The sequence below is a fragment of the Felis catus genome, chromosome D4 (assembly GCF_018350175.1).
Source record: "Felis catus isolate Fca126 chromosome D4, F.catus_Fca126_mat1.0, whole genome shotgun sequence".
NCBI classification, from domain to species: Eukaryota; Metazoa; Chordata; class Mammalia; order Carnivora; family Felidae; genus Felis; species Felis catus.
In genome coordinates, this window is record NC_058380.1 from 61,376,173 (window position 1) to 61,392,031 (window position 15,859).

General features: G+C 38.0%; 1 protein-coding gene across 5 annotated transcripts in view; it reads left to right on the top strand.

The window, feature by feature from the left end:
• Positions 1 to 14,892, top strand: part of TGFBR1 (transforming growth factor beta receptor 1) — a 58,052-nt gene extending 43,160 nt beyond the window's left edge. For 4 of the 5 annotated variants that reach the window (XM_023242499.2, XM_023242500.2, XM_023242501.2 and 1 more), the window contains 5 exons: positions 12 to 179; positions 1,803 to 1,959; positions 4,047 to 4,171; positions 5,466 to 5,596; positions 10,387 to 14,892. In XM_023242499.2, coding sequence (XP_023098267.2) covers positions 12 to 179; positions 1,803 to 1,959; positions 4,047 to 4,171; positions 5,466 to 5,596; positions 10,387 to 10,512 — 707 coding nt within the window. In that variant the 3' untranslated portion in view covers positions 10,513 to 14,892. Of the gene's footprint in view, positions 1 to 11; positions 180 to 1,802; positions 1,960 to 2,065; positions 2,150 to 4,046; positions 4,172 to 5,465; positions 5,597 to 10,386 lie in introns of those variants that run through there. The other variant, XM_045042590.1, reaches the window with a different exon arrangement.
• Positions 14,893 to 15,859: the final 967 nt, after the last annotated feature.

Sequence of the window (15,859 nt, forward strand, 5' to 3'; positions counted from 1 at the left end):
CTACTCTATAGACAACGGTACATGGACTCAGCTCTGGTTGGTGTCAGATTATCATGAGCATGGATCCCTTTTTGATTATTTGAACAGATACACAGTGACCGTGGAAGGAATGATAAAACTCGCTTTGTCCACAGCAAGTGGACTTGCCCATCTTCACATGGAGATTGTTGGTACCCAAGGTAACTCCAAGTAATTCTGTTATTTAAGCTTTAAATTCCCCTGAATCTAATGTCTGTTAGAAAATTTTTGTGACAGGTCAGCCTAAGTGGAGATGTTTAAAATGAGGTTTTAAATGAAATTATTTTATCTTTCTGTTGAAAATCTCAGGTGGAATTAGCAATGTAGGAATTTGTTTAGAGATTCTCTAGTCATTGTGGCACCACTGACGTGTTCGTGAGTTCTTAAAAGTGGCATGTAGTCTTGTGATTTCGAGGATCTTCATTTTAGAATTAAAGTCTAAAAGAATGTATTTTTATGTGTAGTATCAAATGTAATGTGAAAGATGCTTTATAAAAATTAACATGCTATCTAATACTATCTGGCCATCTAATAATTATATATAACCCTGAGATAAGGAGACTGCATGAGACAGTTTATAGTTGAAAAATTTTAGTTATGAAATTGTTGTGGTATGATTTTTATGCCATGTAGGATATCAGATGCCAGTATCTCTCTCTCCTGTAGAGATTCTACACTTGCCATCACTCCGCACTTTACTGCACACATGCTATTTCACATCTTAGCCTCATCTTTGTAATTATTATTGTTGTTGATTGTACCAGCTCCACTGAGTTATAATTCATGTATCATACAATTCACCCATTTTAAGTGTATGGCTCAGTTTTTCGTGTATTCACAGAGTTGTGAATCACTGCAGTCAATTTTAGAACATTTTTCATCACTCCGGAAAGAAATACTGTGCCCATAGCAGTCGCTCCCCATTTCCTCCCAAACTCCTTAGTGACTGGCTTCTTTCTCTTAACGTATTTTCAAGGTTCATCCATGTTGTAGCACATATCAGTGCTTCATTCCTTTTTATGGCCAAATAGTATTCTGTTGTTTGGACGTACCACATCTACCCATCAGTTGATGGACACTTGGGTTGTTTCCACTTTTGGCTGTTGTGAGTAATGCTGCCATGAACATTGGTGTACACTTTTTTTATTTTATTTTTTTGTGTGTGGGCATATATTTTCAGTTCTCTTACACAGTGGAATTACTGGATTATATAGTAATTGATGGTGTTGGGGCACTGCCAGACTGTGACGATTTTTTCTGAAGTGGCTGTACCGTTTTACATTCCTGCCAGCAATGGAGGAGGGTTCTAGGGTTTCCACACTGTAATTATGATTTTTTAATAGCATGTCTTCCAGTGGTTAGTATTAAACGTTGTGAATCTAATACTGAGTACATTACAGTTGGGAGGTAGATGAAGTGATGTAGATATTTGGTTCTTAGACTGAAATATCAGTCTGTGACTAGAGTTCTGTAAATAATTCATGAGATGTCAACAAACTAACGTCTTTAACCCCTAGGCTTCGAGTTGTTAGACTTACAGTTTTTGAGTACCATCTTTTAGAGAATCTTATTTTCTCTATGTTTTTTGAAGAAATGTGATTTCAGCAACTTTTGGTATAATGACTTGCTTGGGGTTGTTGAGTAACTGTCCAGGTATTGTGGATGATGCGGGCTGAGATGCTTTGACACTGCGCTGGGACAGGAGTAGAGGCTTTGAACCTAAAGGTGAGAATTGTGACTGGTATCACCTTTTAAATAATCACGTTTAATTTTTGTTTCTTTAGGGAAACCAGCCATTGCTCATAGAGATTTGAAGTCCAAGAATATCTTAGTAAAGAAGAATGGAACTTGCTGCATTGCAGACTTAGGACTGGCAGTAAGACACGATTCAGCCACAGATACGATTGATATTGCTCCAAACCACAGAGTGGGAACAAAAAGGTATACTTGTGAATAGTATTTAATACCTTCTGAAATCAACTTCTTTTTCATTGCCTTCTCATTTGTATATACGTATCTTCTGAAACTCAAACCTGTACTTTATTAGATTGCCCACAGGTAGAAGATCTCATGGTCTTGCCTGCTCTGAAGCCAAGGTTACCTGACTTTAAAAGATGCCTGCTGATGAAAGGTGGCCCTTCCAGAATATTATCATTAGTTATATTAATTATAATAACAATATTAGCTGACGTTAATAGGCTGCCCAGTATGTGCCAATCATTTTAATGGGTCTTGTATATATATCATCTCAGTTAATGCTCTTCTTATATGCTGTACTGTAGCTAGCCCAACCATTTCCTTATTTTATTATTTTTAAAAAATGTTTATTTATTTATTTTGAGAGAAAGAGAGAGCAGGGGAGGGGCAGAGAGAGAGGGAGAGATAGAATCCCAAGCAGTCTCTGTGCTGTTCGCACAGAGCCCAGCATGGGGTCCAATCCCACAGACTTCAAGATTGTGACCTAAGCCAGAATCGGGAGTCAGATACTTAACCAGCTGAGCCACTCAGGTGCCCCCATTTTCTTATTTTTAGTTCCTGAGAATACACCTTTCTTTCTTCCTCAGAATTTTTGCATGTGCTGTTTCCCTGATTTGTCCTCACCCTTCCTTTCTCATAGGAAGCCTTTTCTCGACAGTGAAGTGCCCTTACCAAGGGCTCTCAGCAGGCTGAACCTGGACGGTTAAGGCACTTAGCACATTGTAATTCTCCATTTATCTGTCTGTATATTCCACTGGATGGCAAGCTGCTTGAGAGCAGCCTTGGATTCCCAGTATCCGTTACAGTGCTTAATACAGAGCAGGTCTTCAGTAAACATTTGTTGAATCCATGAATTTCAAAAGAACATAACTAGGTAGGTGTCCTTGTCCTCATTTCATAGATGAGGAAACAGCCCCATGGAAGTTAAATAATGAGGCCAGCCTCATAAGGATGGTAACCTGAAGAGCTGAGATTTGAACCTCGGCCTTTCTGACCCAAAAGGCCTTACTCTGTATCACAGCATGTTGCCACAACATATGTTCACACTACTGCCTCGGCTTTGGATAGAGCCAAGCTTCATTCTGTCTCAGTTGTATCTGTGATTTCTGGATTCAACAGGGACTCTCAGAACTTTTGACTTAGGGTCCAGGACAGTGGTTGCTGCAGATCAGGCCTTCGTGGATCCTGATCTCTAACTTTAGTAGGCTTTTTAAAACTTGAAAACCCTACAATGTGGCATCAATAGGAGGACTGGCGGGAGCCTGGGTGGCTCAGTTGGTTAAGTGTCTGACTTGATTTTGGCTCAGTTCATGAGTTTGAGCCCCACATCGGGCTCTGCACTGACAGTGTGGAGCCTGCCTGGGATTCTGTCTCCCTTTCTCTCTGCCCCTCCCCCACTTGCTCTCTAAAAAATAGGAGGACTGGCATTCATTTTTTCCTATTATTTTGTTCCCTGGATTATGTCTTCGTCCTTCCTTTCATCCTCTTCTAGTGAGAAGATTTCTAGATTAAAATGTATGGTCCCTGCATAGTACTTGACAAAGTAGGTGGTATATGTTAGGACATTTATAATAGTCATGGTTATTATATGTGTGTCTTTCATTGGAAACTAAGATCATTAAGGCAGATAGCATGAAATTGCTGTTTCAACTTTTCATGGGATTTAGTTGACATCAGTAATTTTCAAATCAGTATGGATATTTAATATTTTTGAGGGTAATATGATCTTAGTTATGTAATATTGTATGTATATGTCCATATATAGAGAGAGATATCTGCAAGGATGTTGATCAAAGTGTTAACACTGGGTGGTAGTAATGGAATGATTTTTTACTTTGTACTTTATGAACTTTGGGAAAATTTCTATAAGAAGTGTGAATCATTTTAAAACGTAGCAGAACCATGCTAAAGGGGAAGAAAAATCTCAGAGGTAATACTGGTAATACTGATTTATTTTATTTTTTTAATTCTCAGGAGAAAAAAATCTATGAAAGAGTTCAAAAGTATTGTGGCCACCATTACATAAAGTAAAATGCTGACTTCTTTTTTAGGTACATGGCCCCCGAAGTTCTAGATGATTCCATAAACATGAAACACTTTGAATCCTTCAAACGTGCTGACATCTATGCAATGGGCTTAGTATTCTGGGAAATAGCTCGACGATGTTCCATTGGTGGTAAATTTCTCCCCCTCCCCCATTAGTTTGTCATGAACAGAGAAGCTGTTCAGGGATAGCCTTGTTTTTTTTTTTTTTTTTAATTAAAAAAATTTTTGTTTAATGTTTATTAATTTTTGAGAGAAAGAGTGTGAGCAGGGGAGGGACAGAGAGAGAGAGAGAGAGAGAGAGAGAGAGAGAAAGAGAGAGAGAGAGAGACAGAATCCAAAGCAGGCTCCAGGCTCTGAGCTATCAGCACAGAGCCTGACACAGGGCTTGAACCCATGAACTGTGAGATCACGACCTGTGCTGAGGTCAGACACCTAACCGACTGAGCCATCCAGGTGCCCCTAGCCTTTTTTTATTGAGTGTGATTACACATATCAGCAGTGATCACTGAGAGTGCCAAAGAAAATAAAGGAGATAAAATCTGTGGTGAGAGGAAAGGACATGACACACTTATTCTAGTGTATTCTTTTTCTATTTTCCATTTAAATCTTGGGAAGCATCAGAAACCAAGCCCTTGTTATCTTGACATATAGTTATTTAGAGTGGATGACTACTTGCGAGGCCACCCAGGAAGCTGTTTCTAAATTATAACTGGGTCAAACTCATTTTCCCCCCTGAGATTGTGGGTATTTTGTCCAACTTCATAGCTGGAAGTTACAAATACAGAATACAGTTATATCACCCTTACACTATGTTTTAAACTAAGTTTTAACTTAGGTTTAGTTTTAGATTGAGAAACTCCCATATTTACTTGAGGAATAGTTTCTTATCCTTGGGGGCCCAGGCTTGGTTGAGACTAAGGTCTCAAGTTTATGTAACAGTAAGAGGGGGAGCATGTCTCTTGTAGTGAAGAGGACAGATCCAAGTAGAGGTAAAGGACTTGCACCTCCGATTTGCTTGTAGGATTTACATCTCCGTGGTAGTGTAGATCCCTGTGCCAAGTGAGAGGGTAAGCGCTCACAGAATAAAAACTCTCATTTTTTGTACCATAGAGTTCTATAGGAAACTGTCAATCTGGTCAACATAGCTCATGGTTAACCATCGTCAAAATAGCCTCTGATGGGTGATATTTGCTGATCCCATGGTGGTATTTAGTTGCAAGCTGTACTGGACCCAGTACCAACTCAGAAAGATGGGTTGTTGATGCAGATGTGGATGAGACAGACCAAGCCATAAGCACTTAGCTAATTCATGAATGGAACCCTGAATAGGACTCTCAGGTGTTCCTTTTCTGTCTGGACAAAGAATGGTCTGGCATTATCAATAAATTCTTCAAAATTGTTGTTGTTGTTTTTAACCAATATAGGAATTCATGAAGATTACCAGCTGCCTTATTATGATCTTGTACCTTCTGATCCATCAGTTGAAGAAATGAGAAAAGTTGTTTGTGAACAGAAGTTAAGGCCAAATATTCCAAACAGATGGCAGAGTTGTGAAGTGAGTATTTCTTTTGGATACTATACAATTTTCTAAACTGTTTCTGCTTGTTAAGTGGAAATTTGCCTCTTTTTTTTTAAGGAAAATAGACACAAAAATTTTCTTTCTTTCTTTTTTCCTTCCTTCCTTCCTTCCTTCCTTCCTTCCTTCCTTCCTTCCTTCCTTCTTTCCTTTCTTCCTTTCTTTTTTTTTTTTTCATGGCAATTAAACCAATGAGTGAAAAACAGTTTTCATGTTCAATCTCAAGTCCATCAAAAGGGCCATGGAACATTTGCAGAGGCTGTCAGTGTATCAGAATAGTGTTTAAATCTACCAATGAACCAAGGCATCTGCATTTTATTTTATCTACCTATTTTTCTATCTGTCTTTTACATGGAGTATTTAATCCTAATGCACTTACCGGTCTGGTTGGTTGAATTTAAGTTTACCATCTCTCTCTCTCTCTCTCTCTCTCTCTCTCTCTCTCTTTTTTTTTTTTTTTTTTTTTTTTTTTGATAAGTACATTCTTTAATCTCTATCACCTATTTAACCCATACCCCCATCCACTGGCCCTTTGGTAAACATCAGTTTGTTTTCTGTAGTTAAGAGTCTATTTCTTGGTTGTCTCTCATTTTTTTTTCTTGTTTTGTTTCTTAAATTTCACATACGCGTGAGAGCATATGGTATTTGTCCTTCTCTGGTTGACTTATCTCACTTAGCATTATATCCTCTAGATCCACCCATGGTGTTACAAATGGCAAGATTTCATTCTTTTTTGTGACTGAATAATATTTATCCATTGGTTGCTTCCATAGTTTAGCTATTGTAAATAATGGTGCAATAAATGTAGGGGTACATGTATCCCTTTCAATTAGTGTTTTTTGTAGTTTTGAGGTAAATACCCAGTAGTGTAATTCCTGGATCGTAGGGTGGTTCACTTTTTAATTTTGGGGGGAATTTCCATACTATTTTCCAAAGTGGCTACACCATAGTGCATTCCCACCAGTAGTGCAAGAGGGTTCTTTTTTCTTCACATCCTCACCAATGCTTGTTTCTGGTTTTTGATTTTAACCATTCTGACAGGTGGGAGGTGATAGCTCATTGTAGTTTTGATTTGCGTTTCCCTGATGATCAGTGATGTTGAACATCTTGTGTTTGTAGTCATCTGTATATCTTCTTTGAGAAATGTCTATTCATTTCTTCTGTCCATTTTTTAATTGGATCATTTTGGGGGGTATATAGTTGTATCAGTTCTTTATATATTTTGGATACTAACCCTTTATCAGATATGTCATTTAAAAATATCCTCTCCCATTAGTTTTGTTGATTATTTCCTTTGGTGTGCAGGTTTTTATTTTGACGTAGTCCCAATAGTTTATTTTTGCTTTTATTTCCCTTGCCTCAGGCGACATATCTAGAAAAATGTTGCTACAGCCAATATCAGAGATAATTACTGCCCATGCTCTCTTCAAGAATTTTTATGGTTTCAAGTCTTACATTTAGGTTTTTAATCCATTTTGAGTTTATTTTTGTGCATGATGAAAGAAAGTGGTCCAGTTTCATTCTTTTGCATGTGACTGTCCAGTGTTCCCAACACCATTTGTCTTTTTCTGATTGTGTATTCATTCCTGCTTTGTTGATTAATTGGCCAAATAATTATAGGTATACTTCTTGATTTTCTGTCCTATTCTTTTGATCTCTATGTGTCTATTTTTAGGCCAGTACCATACTATTTGAATTACTACCACTTTGTTACATAAGTTAAAATCTGGAACTGTTTGGTTTTTTTGTTTTTGGTTTTTTTGTTTTTGTTTTTGGTTTTCCTTCAAGATAGCTTTGACTGTTCAGAGTCTTTTGTGGTTCCATACAAATTTTAGGATTGTTTGTTCTAGTTCTATGAAAATGCTATTGGTATTTCGAGAGGGATTACATGAAATGTATAGATAGCTTTGCGTAGTATAGACATTTTAACAATATTTGTTCTTCCATTCCATGAACATGGAATGTCTTTCCATTTCTTTGTATCATCTTGAACTTCCTTCATCAGTGTTTTATAGTTTTCAGAGTATAGGTCTTTTACCTCTTGGGTTGAGTTTATTCCGAAATATTTTATTGTTTTCAGTGCAATTGTAAATGGGATTGTTTTCTTAATTTCACTTTCTGCTGCTTCACTATTAGTGTATGGAACTGCAACAGATTTTAAAAAATTTTTTCAAGTTGATTTATTTATTTATTTATTTTAAGAGAGAGAGTGTGTGAGTGGGGGAGGGCCAGAGAGAGAGAATCCCAAGCAGTTTCTGTATTGTCAGTGCAGAGCCTGGTGAAGGGCCTGATCCCACGAACTGTGAGATCATAACCTGAGCTGAAATCAAGAGTACTTGGAAGTATTCATGCACTCATTAAGTAGAGCACATTATTAAACAGATGGCTTTTTTTTTTTTTTTTTTTTTTTTTTTTTTAAGAGAAAGAGCGAGAGCATGAGCGTGAGCTGCGGAGAGGGGCAGAGGGAGAGAGAGAATCTCAAGCAGGCTCCATGCTCAGCGTGGAGCCTGACGTGGGACTTGATCCCACGAACCTGGGATCATGACCTGAGCTGAAAACAAGAGTCAGAAGCCTTAGTTTTACTGAGTCACCCAGGCGCCTCTAAATAGATGGCTTTTTAAGCATGAGGAAAAGTTAGCAGTTAACATTAAGAGCACACGTGCAATTTGCTGAATTAATGCCATCGCTGTCATTTTTGTTTTTTCTCAATTTGATTAGTTTTATATGTACTTTATACTAATTCAGTCTTTCACTTTTCTAGGGTTTTATGAATCTCCTCTCAATAGTTGAAACACAGTAAGAACATGAAACTGATAGAATAACTGAAGAAATGTCTTGCAAAATCTTCTGATATTTTCCAGTCTGGACTTACAGTTCTCTAGGCCCACTGTGCAGCTTTCCCCTTGGGATATCCCTCACCTTTGGTCCTGGGATTCCCTTTCCCTTTGTTATGGTGAATATTCTTTCCTGGCTGCATGACTTCCTGTTTCTGGTTTATTCAGGTTCCTCCCTCTTTTAAGTCTCTGCTCAGACGTTACCTTGTTATACCCATTTCAAATAGCATCTTCTTTCCCTGGCATATTTTATCTGCTTCCCTAAATGATGTTTCTCCGTAGCGCTTACCACTGCCCGTCCATGTATTTTACTTACTTATCAATTATATGCTTTGGCTCTCTAGAATGTGAGCTTTATGAGGGTAGGGATTTTGTCTGTTTGCTCGCTATTGTATCCCCAGTACCTAGGATGGTATCTGGTAGATGGTAGGCTGTCAGTAAATTTATTATTTTGTTGAATGAGTATATGTATGTGATAGGAACTTGATCCTTTTTATCTGGAAACAAATGTTCATTTCTAGAAAATGTCCCTGAAGTATTTCTTTGATTTGTTCTCTTCCATTTTCTTCCATTCTTTTTTTTTTTTTTTAAAGTTTATTTATTTTGACTGTGAGAAAGCACGAGTGGGAGAGTAGCAGAGACAGAGAGGGAGAGAGAGAATTCCAAGCAGGTACTGCCCTGTCAGTGCAGGGCCTGATGTGGGGCTTGAACTCACAAACCATGAGATCATGACCTGAGCTGAAGCCAGGCACTTAACTGACTGAGCCATTCAGGCGCCTCCTCCTCTGTTCTCTTTCTTACAGTCTACTTATGAATGGTAGACCTCTTGAAGAGGCCTTCTAATTTTCTTGTCTTTTCCTCCATCTCTGGTTTTTTTCTACACTTTCCGGGAGGTTTATCAACTTTTATCTTTTTTTATCAGGTTTATTTTCCAATTCTTCTGTCAAGTTTTTCCAAAGTCAAACAAGAAGCAAAAAAACGATCGATGGTAAATCTAACATGAACATTTTCTTTTATCTCCTTAAGGATATTAACGATAAGTTGTTGATGTTTTCTTCTCTGTACAACTGTTTTTTCCAAGTTGCTTTGTTCTGTATCAGCTTCTGCATTCATGTTGCTTTCTCTGGTGTCTAATCAAACTCCTGCTCTCTTCATGTTTAAAAATAGGATGCTAAAAGCCGATGGGAAGCTTTGTGCACATGAAGGGAGCTTATCACCTGTGATCTTTAGGGTGATCTAACTGGGTTACTCGCTTGGAGAGCCACTGATGGCAGTATCTTCAGGTCTTTCCACTTGGGCTCGCATTCCCCAGAGAGGACTCTTACAGTCTCTTGCCTGGAGGAGTGTCTACAGGTTGTGGCCTGTGTTTTGGGGAGAAAGTTTATGGTCTTCTCATTTAGTGAGTTGTCAGTATGGAATTTTGCCCCCATGTTCCCCAAGTCAGAAATCTCTGCTTTACCCTCTCAGATACAAATCTCTAGTCTCTTGCTGGTGGGGGGCTGCAGTCACCCAACTATGTGATGCTCAGGGAGGGGCAAGGATCTGGGGTTCCAGCTCTTTTGGCTGATCCTATTTTTAGCTTGCACTTCACCTCAGAGGAACTCAGTGCAGTTAATTCCTCGGTTTTTGGGGGCGTTTCAGTGTGAGTCAAGTTCCTTATTTGCCATGTACAACTCTGGTTTAGGATTCAGATTTTTTAGGTCTGCTAATAAGTAAGTCACCCCTTGTCCATCTGCTTTCCAGCTGCTGACAGCAGTACCCTGCTGAAGGGAATTGAGGAGGTTTCTATTCATTTGTTATTACAGATAATGCTGAAACAAACAAAAACTTGAACGTATGTCACTTGGAAAGAAACTGTACAGAGTCAAGATCTAATCCAGATGAATGGAAAGTGGTACATGTGTTAACTATAATTTTTCTTCTATTTTCTTGCAGGCCTTGAGAGTAATGGCTAAAATTATGAGAGAATGTTGGTATGCCAACGGAGCTGCTAGACTTACAGCTTTGAGGATTAAGAAAACATTGTCACAACTCAGTCAACAGGAAGGCATCAAAATGTAGTTCTGCGGCTTCGCCTGAACTCTGCTTTTCTTCAGATCTGCTCCTGGGTTTTAATTTGGGAGGTCAGCTGTTCTACCTCACTGAGAGGGAATAGAAGGATATTGCTTCCTTTTGCGACAGTGTAATAAGGTCAATGAGAAACTCCCCAGGATTTCTTTGGACCCAGGAAACAGCCATGTGGGTCCTTTCTCTGCACTATGAACACTTCTTTCCCAGGACAGTTACAAAGTGTTGTGTAGTCTACCTTTATTTTTTATTAACACAAAACTTGGTTGTTGTTTTGTTTTTTTTAAAGATGATTGCTGATCTTAACTTTAGGTTAACTCTGCTGTGCTGAAGATCATCTTTAAGGGTAAAGGAGCTGGATTGTTGAGTTACACGAAACATTTCTTATTTTTCAAGAAAGTGATTTTATTCCTGGTTAGTACATTCTCAGAGGATTCTGAACCACTAAAGAGTTTCCTTGATTCAGACTTTGAATGTACTGGTCTATAATTTTCAGGATCTTAAAACTAACACTTATAAAACTCTTATCTTGAGTCTAAAAATGACCTCATATAGTAGTGAGGAACATAATTTATGCAATTGTATTTTGTATACTATTACTGTTCTTTCACATATTCAGAACATTACATGCCTTCAAAATGGGATTGTACTATACCAGTAAGTGCCGCTTCTGTGTCTTTCTAATGGAGATGAATAGAATTGCTTAAAGTCTGTGTGTCTTAAAACCTGTAGTATTTTAATTCAAGAAGTTTATTTATCTGGGTAGCCCAGACTTTCTCTGTCTAGTTTTTTGGAGGAATTTTTGTAGTATGTCATTTGGTAGTCCATTTTGAAAATGCCTTTCTCCTACCAAAATGTGCTTAAACCACTAAAGAAATGAAGTGGCATTAATTGGTAAATGTTATCATGGTCATATTTGAATATTCTCACTTCAAGCTTTTGCATTTAAATTGTGTTGTCTAAGTATACCTTAAGTCAAGTGGCACTCTAGATCCTTATAGTACTTTAATAATTTAAAACTTGTAGCCTACAGACTAATTTTTCTAAAAGGGAAAATTTGTCTAGCTGCTTGTGAAAAGTTGTGTGGCATTCTGTAAGCCATTTTTTTCTTTATCTGATCAAAGACAGTGTTATTTTTTTAAGAAATGAATTACATTTAAAATTAGGATATGGTTGATGTTAAATAATAGGTTTTTTTCTAGGAAGGTAAAGGTAATTAATAATTTGAATAGCTAACAGGTGTGCAAGAGAGTCACATTCGTCATGTCGGAGTCAGTGTTCAGTGGGCTTTCTGTCTTTGTAACTAAGGTCAGAGTTCGTGTGGTTCTGGAGTCTCACTACCCTTTGAAGAAGGCAGCTTCTAATTCAGTCTTTCCCTCCGTGTGCGCATACTGTGCACAAGTGCTTAATCTCCATGGTTATGTAACGAGTTCAGTACACCCTTGATTTTTGGGAGTGGTAGCTAAAGAACATTCTGAGTATAGGTTCTCCATTTACAGATGTTTTTAGTCAAATTAAATGTCTCAAGCAAACTTGTCATGGTCTTCACATTAACTTGAAACTAACTTACAGTAACTGGTTTTTACTTCCAGTGCTAAAAGTCCTTTAGGGCTTTTATAATTTTCAGAGTTCTCTTTATCACTGTGATCTTATTCTGACGGGAGAGAAAAAACTATCATAGCAATGAGGCAAGACATTGACTTTATACTGCTATCAGTTTCTAAATGAAAGGGTCAGAATAACCTTTACAGTATTTTGGTCAGTAAGAGATAGTGGCCATTTACACTGACTGGGCTGCATTCTGATAATGTCTTATCTCTTATACATAGAATAAATTTGAAAGACTATTTGGTCTTAAAGCCAAAGTAATTTTAGAATGAATGACATATACATAGGAATTTAGTGTCAATTTCATGTGTTTAAAAACATCATGGGGAAAATGTGCTTAGAGGTTAATATTTTGACTCCAAATCTGAGTTTTTTCTGTAGTTGCCATGATTTTAATTTTGTCAAAGCAAATGAATGAGTTTGAGGGGTTTGTTTTTATAAATATGTTAGATTTCCTGTTTAATAAACTCTAGCTCTGTGATTATAAGTACTTTTTTTTTTTTGGCCATTTCTAAGCCTACCAGATCTGCTTTATGAAATCCAGGGGACCAATGCTAAAACTATTTTTATATAATTTTAAGAACATACCAAAAGTTCTTGTCTGATTTGAAATTGTGATACATAATTTCTCACTTTCCTATAAGGTAATCAACTTTTACTGAAGATAATCTTTATTGAATCAAAGATTGAGTTGCAGTTATACTGTTCTTGCCTAAGTGAATAAAATGTACTTTTGGGGAGTCAGGGAATTTTTTTTTAAAGTTGGAGTTTAGTTCTAAATTGGGTTTATTATTGCAGCAAATTCCTTTTTTGGCTAATGAGTTTGATAAGCCCCATTTGGCTAATATTGGAAACGGAAGTCACTTAAAAGATAAAATAGATCCTGATTGCTACGGCCATAACTGCAGATAAGTTTGACTAGAGTGTTAATTTTGTCACTCAGAAACACAAGCCTTTGTTTATGCTGCCTGTCTTCAGACGTTCACCTTCCAAGATTAAACTTGGCTTAAAATGTACCTTCAGACCAGTTACCTGTCCACGTCCATTTTGTCAGTACCCCGGAGGACTGGGGATGAGGGAGGTACGACCCAGTGGGGCACAGGTGTCCCCGGTCCTTCCTTTATAACTTCAGCTTAGTTTTCTCAACCGGCCTTCCTGCTCAGAGACCATTGCCTTGCCGCCACCATGCCCTGCCCATATCCCCTCAGCAGCCTTTTGACTGAATAGCTGCTTTTGGTATCTAAATGGTTGACGGAAACGTAGGACGTGCTTCCATTTCTTCGAGTCATGGGGTGTTGCTGGGAGGGCTCTCCCAAGTTTGGAGATTGGGAGGGTGATGGCCCTGCTGGCTGCCTTGTTGTGACTTCAGTTATGGCCAGGGAGTGGGAAGGCAGCAAGGTGGCAGTATGGCAATAGGAGTTGTGCCAGAAGCAGTGGCCGATCCTACCCGCTGTAGGACAGGGTAAGGTCTGGAGAAGGGAGCCTGTGATTCTGCTGTAATGATAATGCTCAAGAAGTGCCTCGAGTCAGTGCACAGTGCCATGGCCATCAAGATTTCCAAATTTCAGTTCTCCTTACGACAGTTAGTGATCAGCTCATGCGTGAGCTACCTTCTGTTCCCCCTCTACATCGCGAACTGTCCCACTTAGACTGTTTTGTGAAACAAGATGGCCTATTGCCAATTAAAATGCAGAACAAAATCAGTATCCCAGTAGACCTGTCATATCAAGAGTTTATTTTTATCCTTGCACTGAAAGAGTGATTATAAGTCAACTGTTTCTTTTTGTTTCTTGACTGTGGCAGTGTTCTGGCTCCAAATGACGGAATTTCCAAACAGTGGTTCTGTTACAGCTTGGCAGGAAATGCCAACTCAGATATTTTTGAGATCCTAAAGAATAGGTCTGGACATGTAATCTGTAGCTTCTTGAGTGTGATTAAGAACGCTGAAATACCCACGGGCCCCTTCCGGCAGTGCTGGGATTCTAAGTCATTCTGAGGATTGTCAGTACATTCAAGCTTTTCCACACCATTATGCAATCTTACTTGTAATTGTAAACTTCTAAGAATGTGGTTAATAATATTCAACCTGTTTCTTAAAACTTAAAAAGAACTTAAGTGAATTTGTTTTTATTTTTTAACAAGATTTATGAATTGAATATCGTGAACCGTGTTTTGATATCCCTTTTTCACCTTGTGCCAATGGAATGGGGTGTTTGATATTTCTTTCTATGTCAAGGAGATGCTTCAAAATGTCAATTGCTTTAAACTTAAATTACCTCTCAAGAGACCAAGGTACATTTACCTCATTGTATATATAATGTTTAATATTTGTCAGAGCATTCTCCAGGTTTGCAGTTTTCTTTCTATAAAGTATGAGTGTTATGTTGCTAAATTACTCAAATGGTACTGTATTGTTTATATTTGTACCCCAAATAACATCTTCTATACTCTCTGTTTTCTGTATTTTATTGTATTCGTGCAAAATTCTTTTGGCTTTTACCAGTGTAACCTCTGCCCTTTCGGATGTGTACAGAAAATGTCCATGTAAATTTTCATTTAAGTTGAATGATTTTGAGAAACCTATAAAGAGGAAAGAAAAACAAAGACGACAGTTCCCCAGAAGTTTTTAAAAATTGTATATTGTATTTGTAGTAATATTCTGAATGAGCTGTAAATAGGAAGTAGAAGAGCGATGCTTATGTCGGGTCCTAACACTACAGTAGAGAAGTGGAAGCAATGCAAATAAATGACTTTTTTTTTTCCCAAGTGCTAGTGGCATCATTTAAAATAAAGTACGTATATTGGACTGAGCCATGCTGATAGGAAACGCAGTTGCTATAGACAGATACTAGAATCTTTGGATTATTCCTCAGTACAAGTTGCAACATGGTAACGGGCTGAGAAGTGCCCACCTGCCTTGAAGGTGCATCCGTGGCGTCCTCCCACATGCGTGGGGGTGCCTGATCTGTCAGAGGATGGGATGGACCTGCCTCCACGCGAACTGCTTATTGTCTCTCACTCCGCAGGTTTGCTAACGTTTTGTTAAAGATGTTACTATTTTGATTCTCAAAGTTTTTTCAGTGATTTTCAAAGGAAATTGAGTGCATCCTCTTTCCTAATCTAAGGATTTGTGAGAATTGGCTTTTTTTTTTTTTTTTTTAAGTCAGTTTGAACAGTTAGTATGCTAACTCGGCCGATAAGGAAACAGAAAATAGCGGTGGAGAGAGGTGATGTGGCCCCAAACTCTTGACTAACATTGAGAAAGGTTTTATGGATTGGATTGTTCTTGCGTTAAACACTGTCACTTCAGTTCAAAGACTGGATTTAGGGATTTTTTTTTTCTTTCTCTATACTAAAGAAGACACATCACCAGGATGTAGCGCTTTTATTGAAAGACGGAAAAAAGTAAAGTTATTTTTAAAATACAGATTCAGAGAAACAGCAGAACTAGCTTTATACTGGTCTCTTCTATTTTGGAAAAAGTGTTTTTACATATGTGGCCTCCCGGACATATCTTGTAGCTCTTCACCGTCTGTTTGGCTTTACTGTTGAGGATTTACAAAAGAGTGGGGCTACTCTGAAAGACAAGAAAATCTTGATGTTATAAAAGGTAAGGCCGAGTCATGCAGGGCTCAGCCCTGCATATTTTTTCAGAATTGGGAAAGAAACTATATTAAATCATTATGGAAAAAAAAAAAAAAAAGGATTCTTTATGAGAGCTAAAGAGAAATAG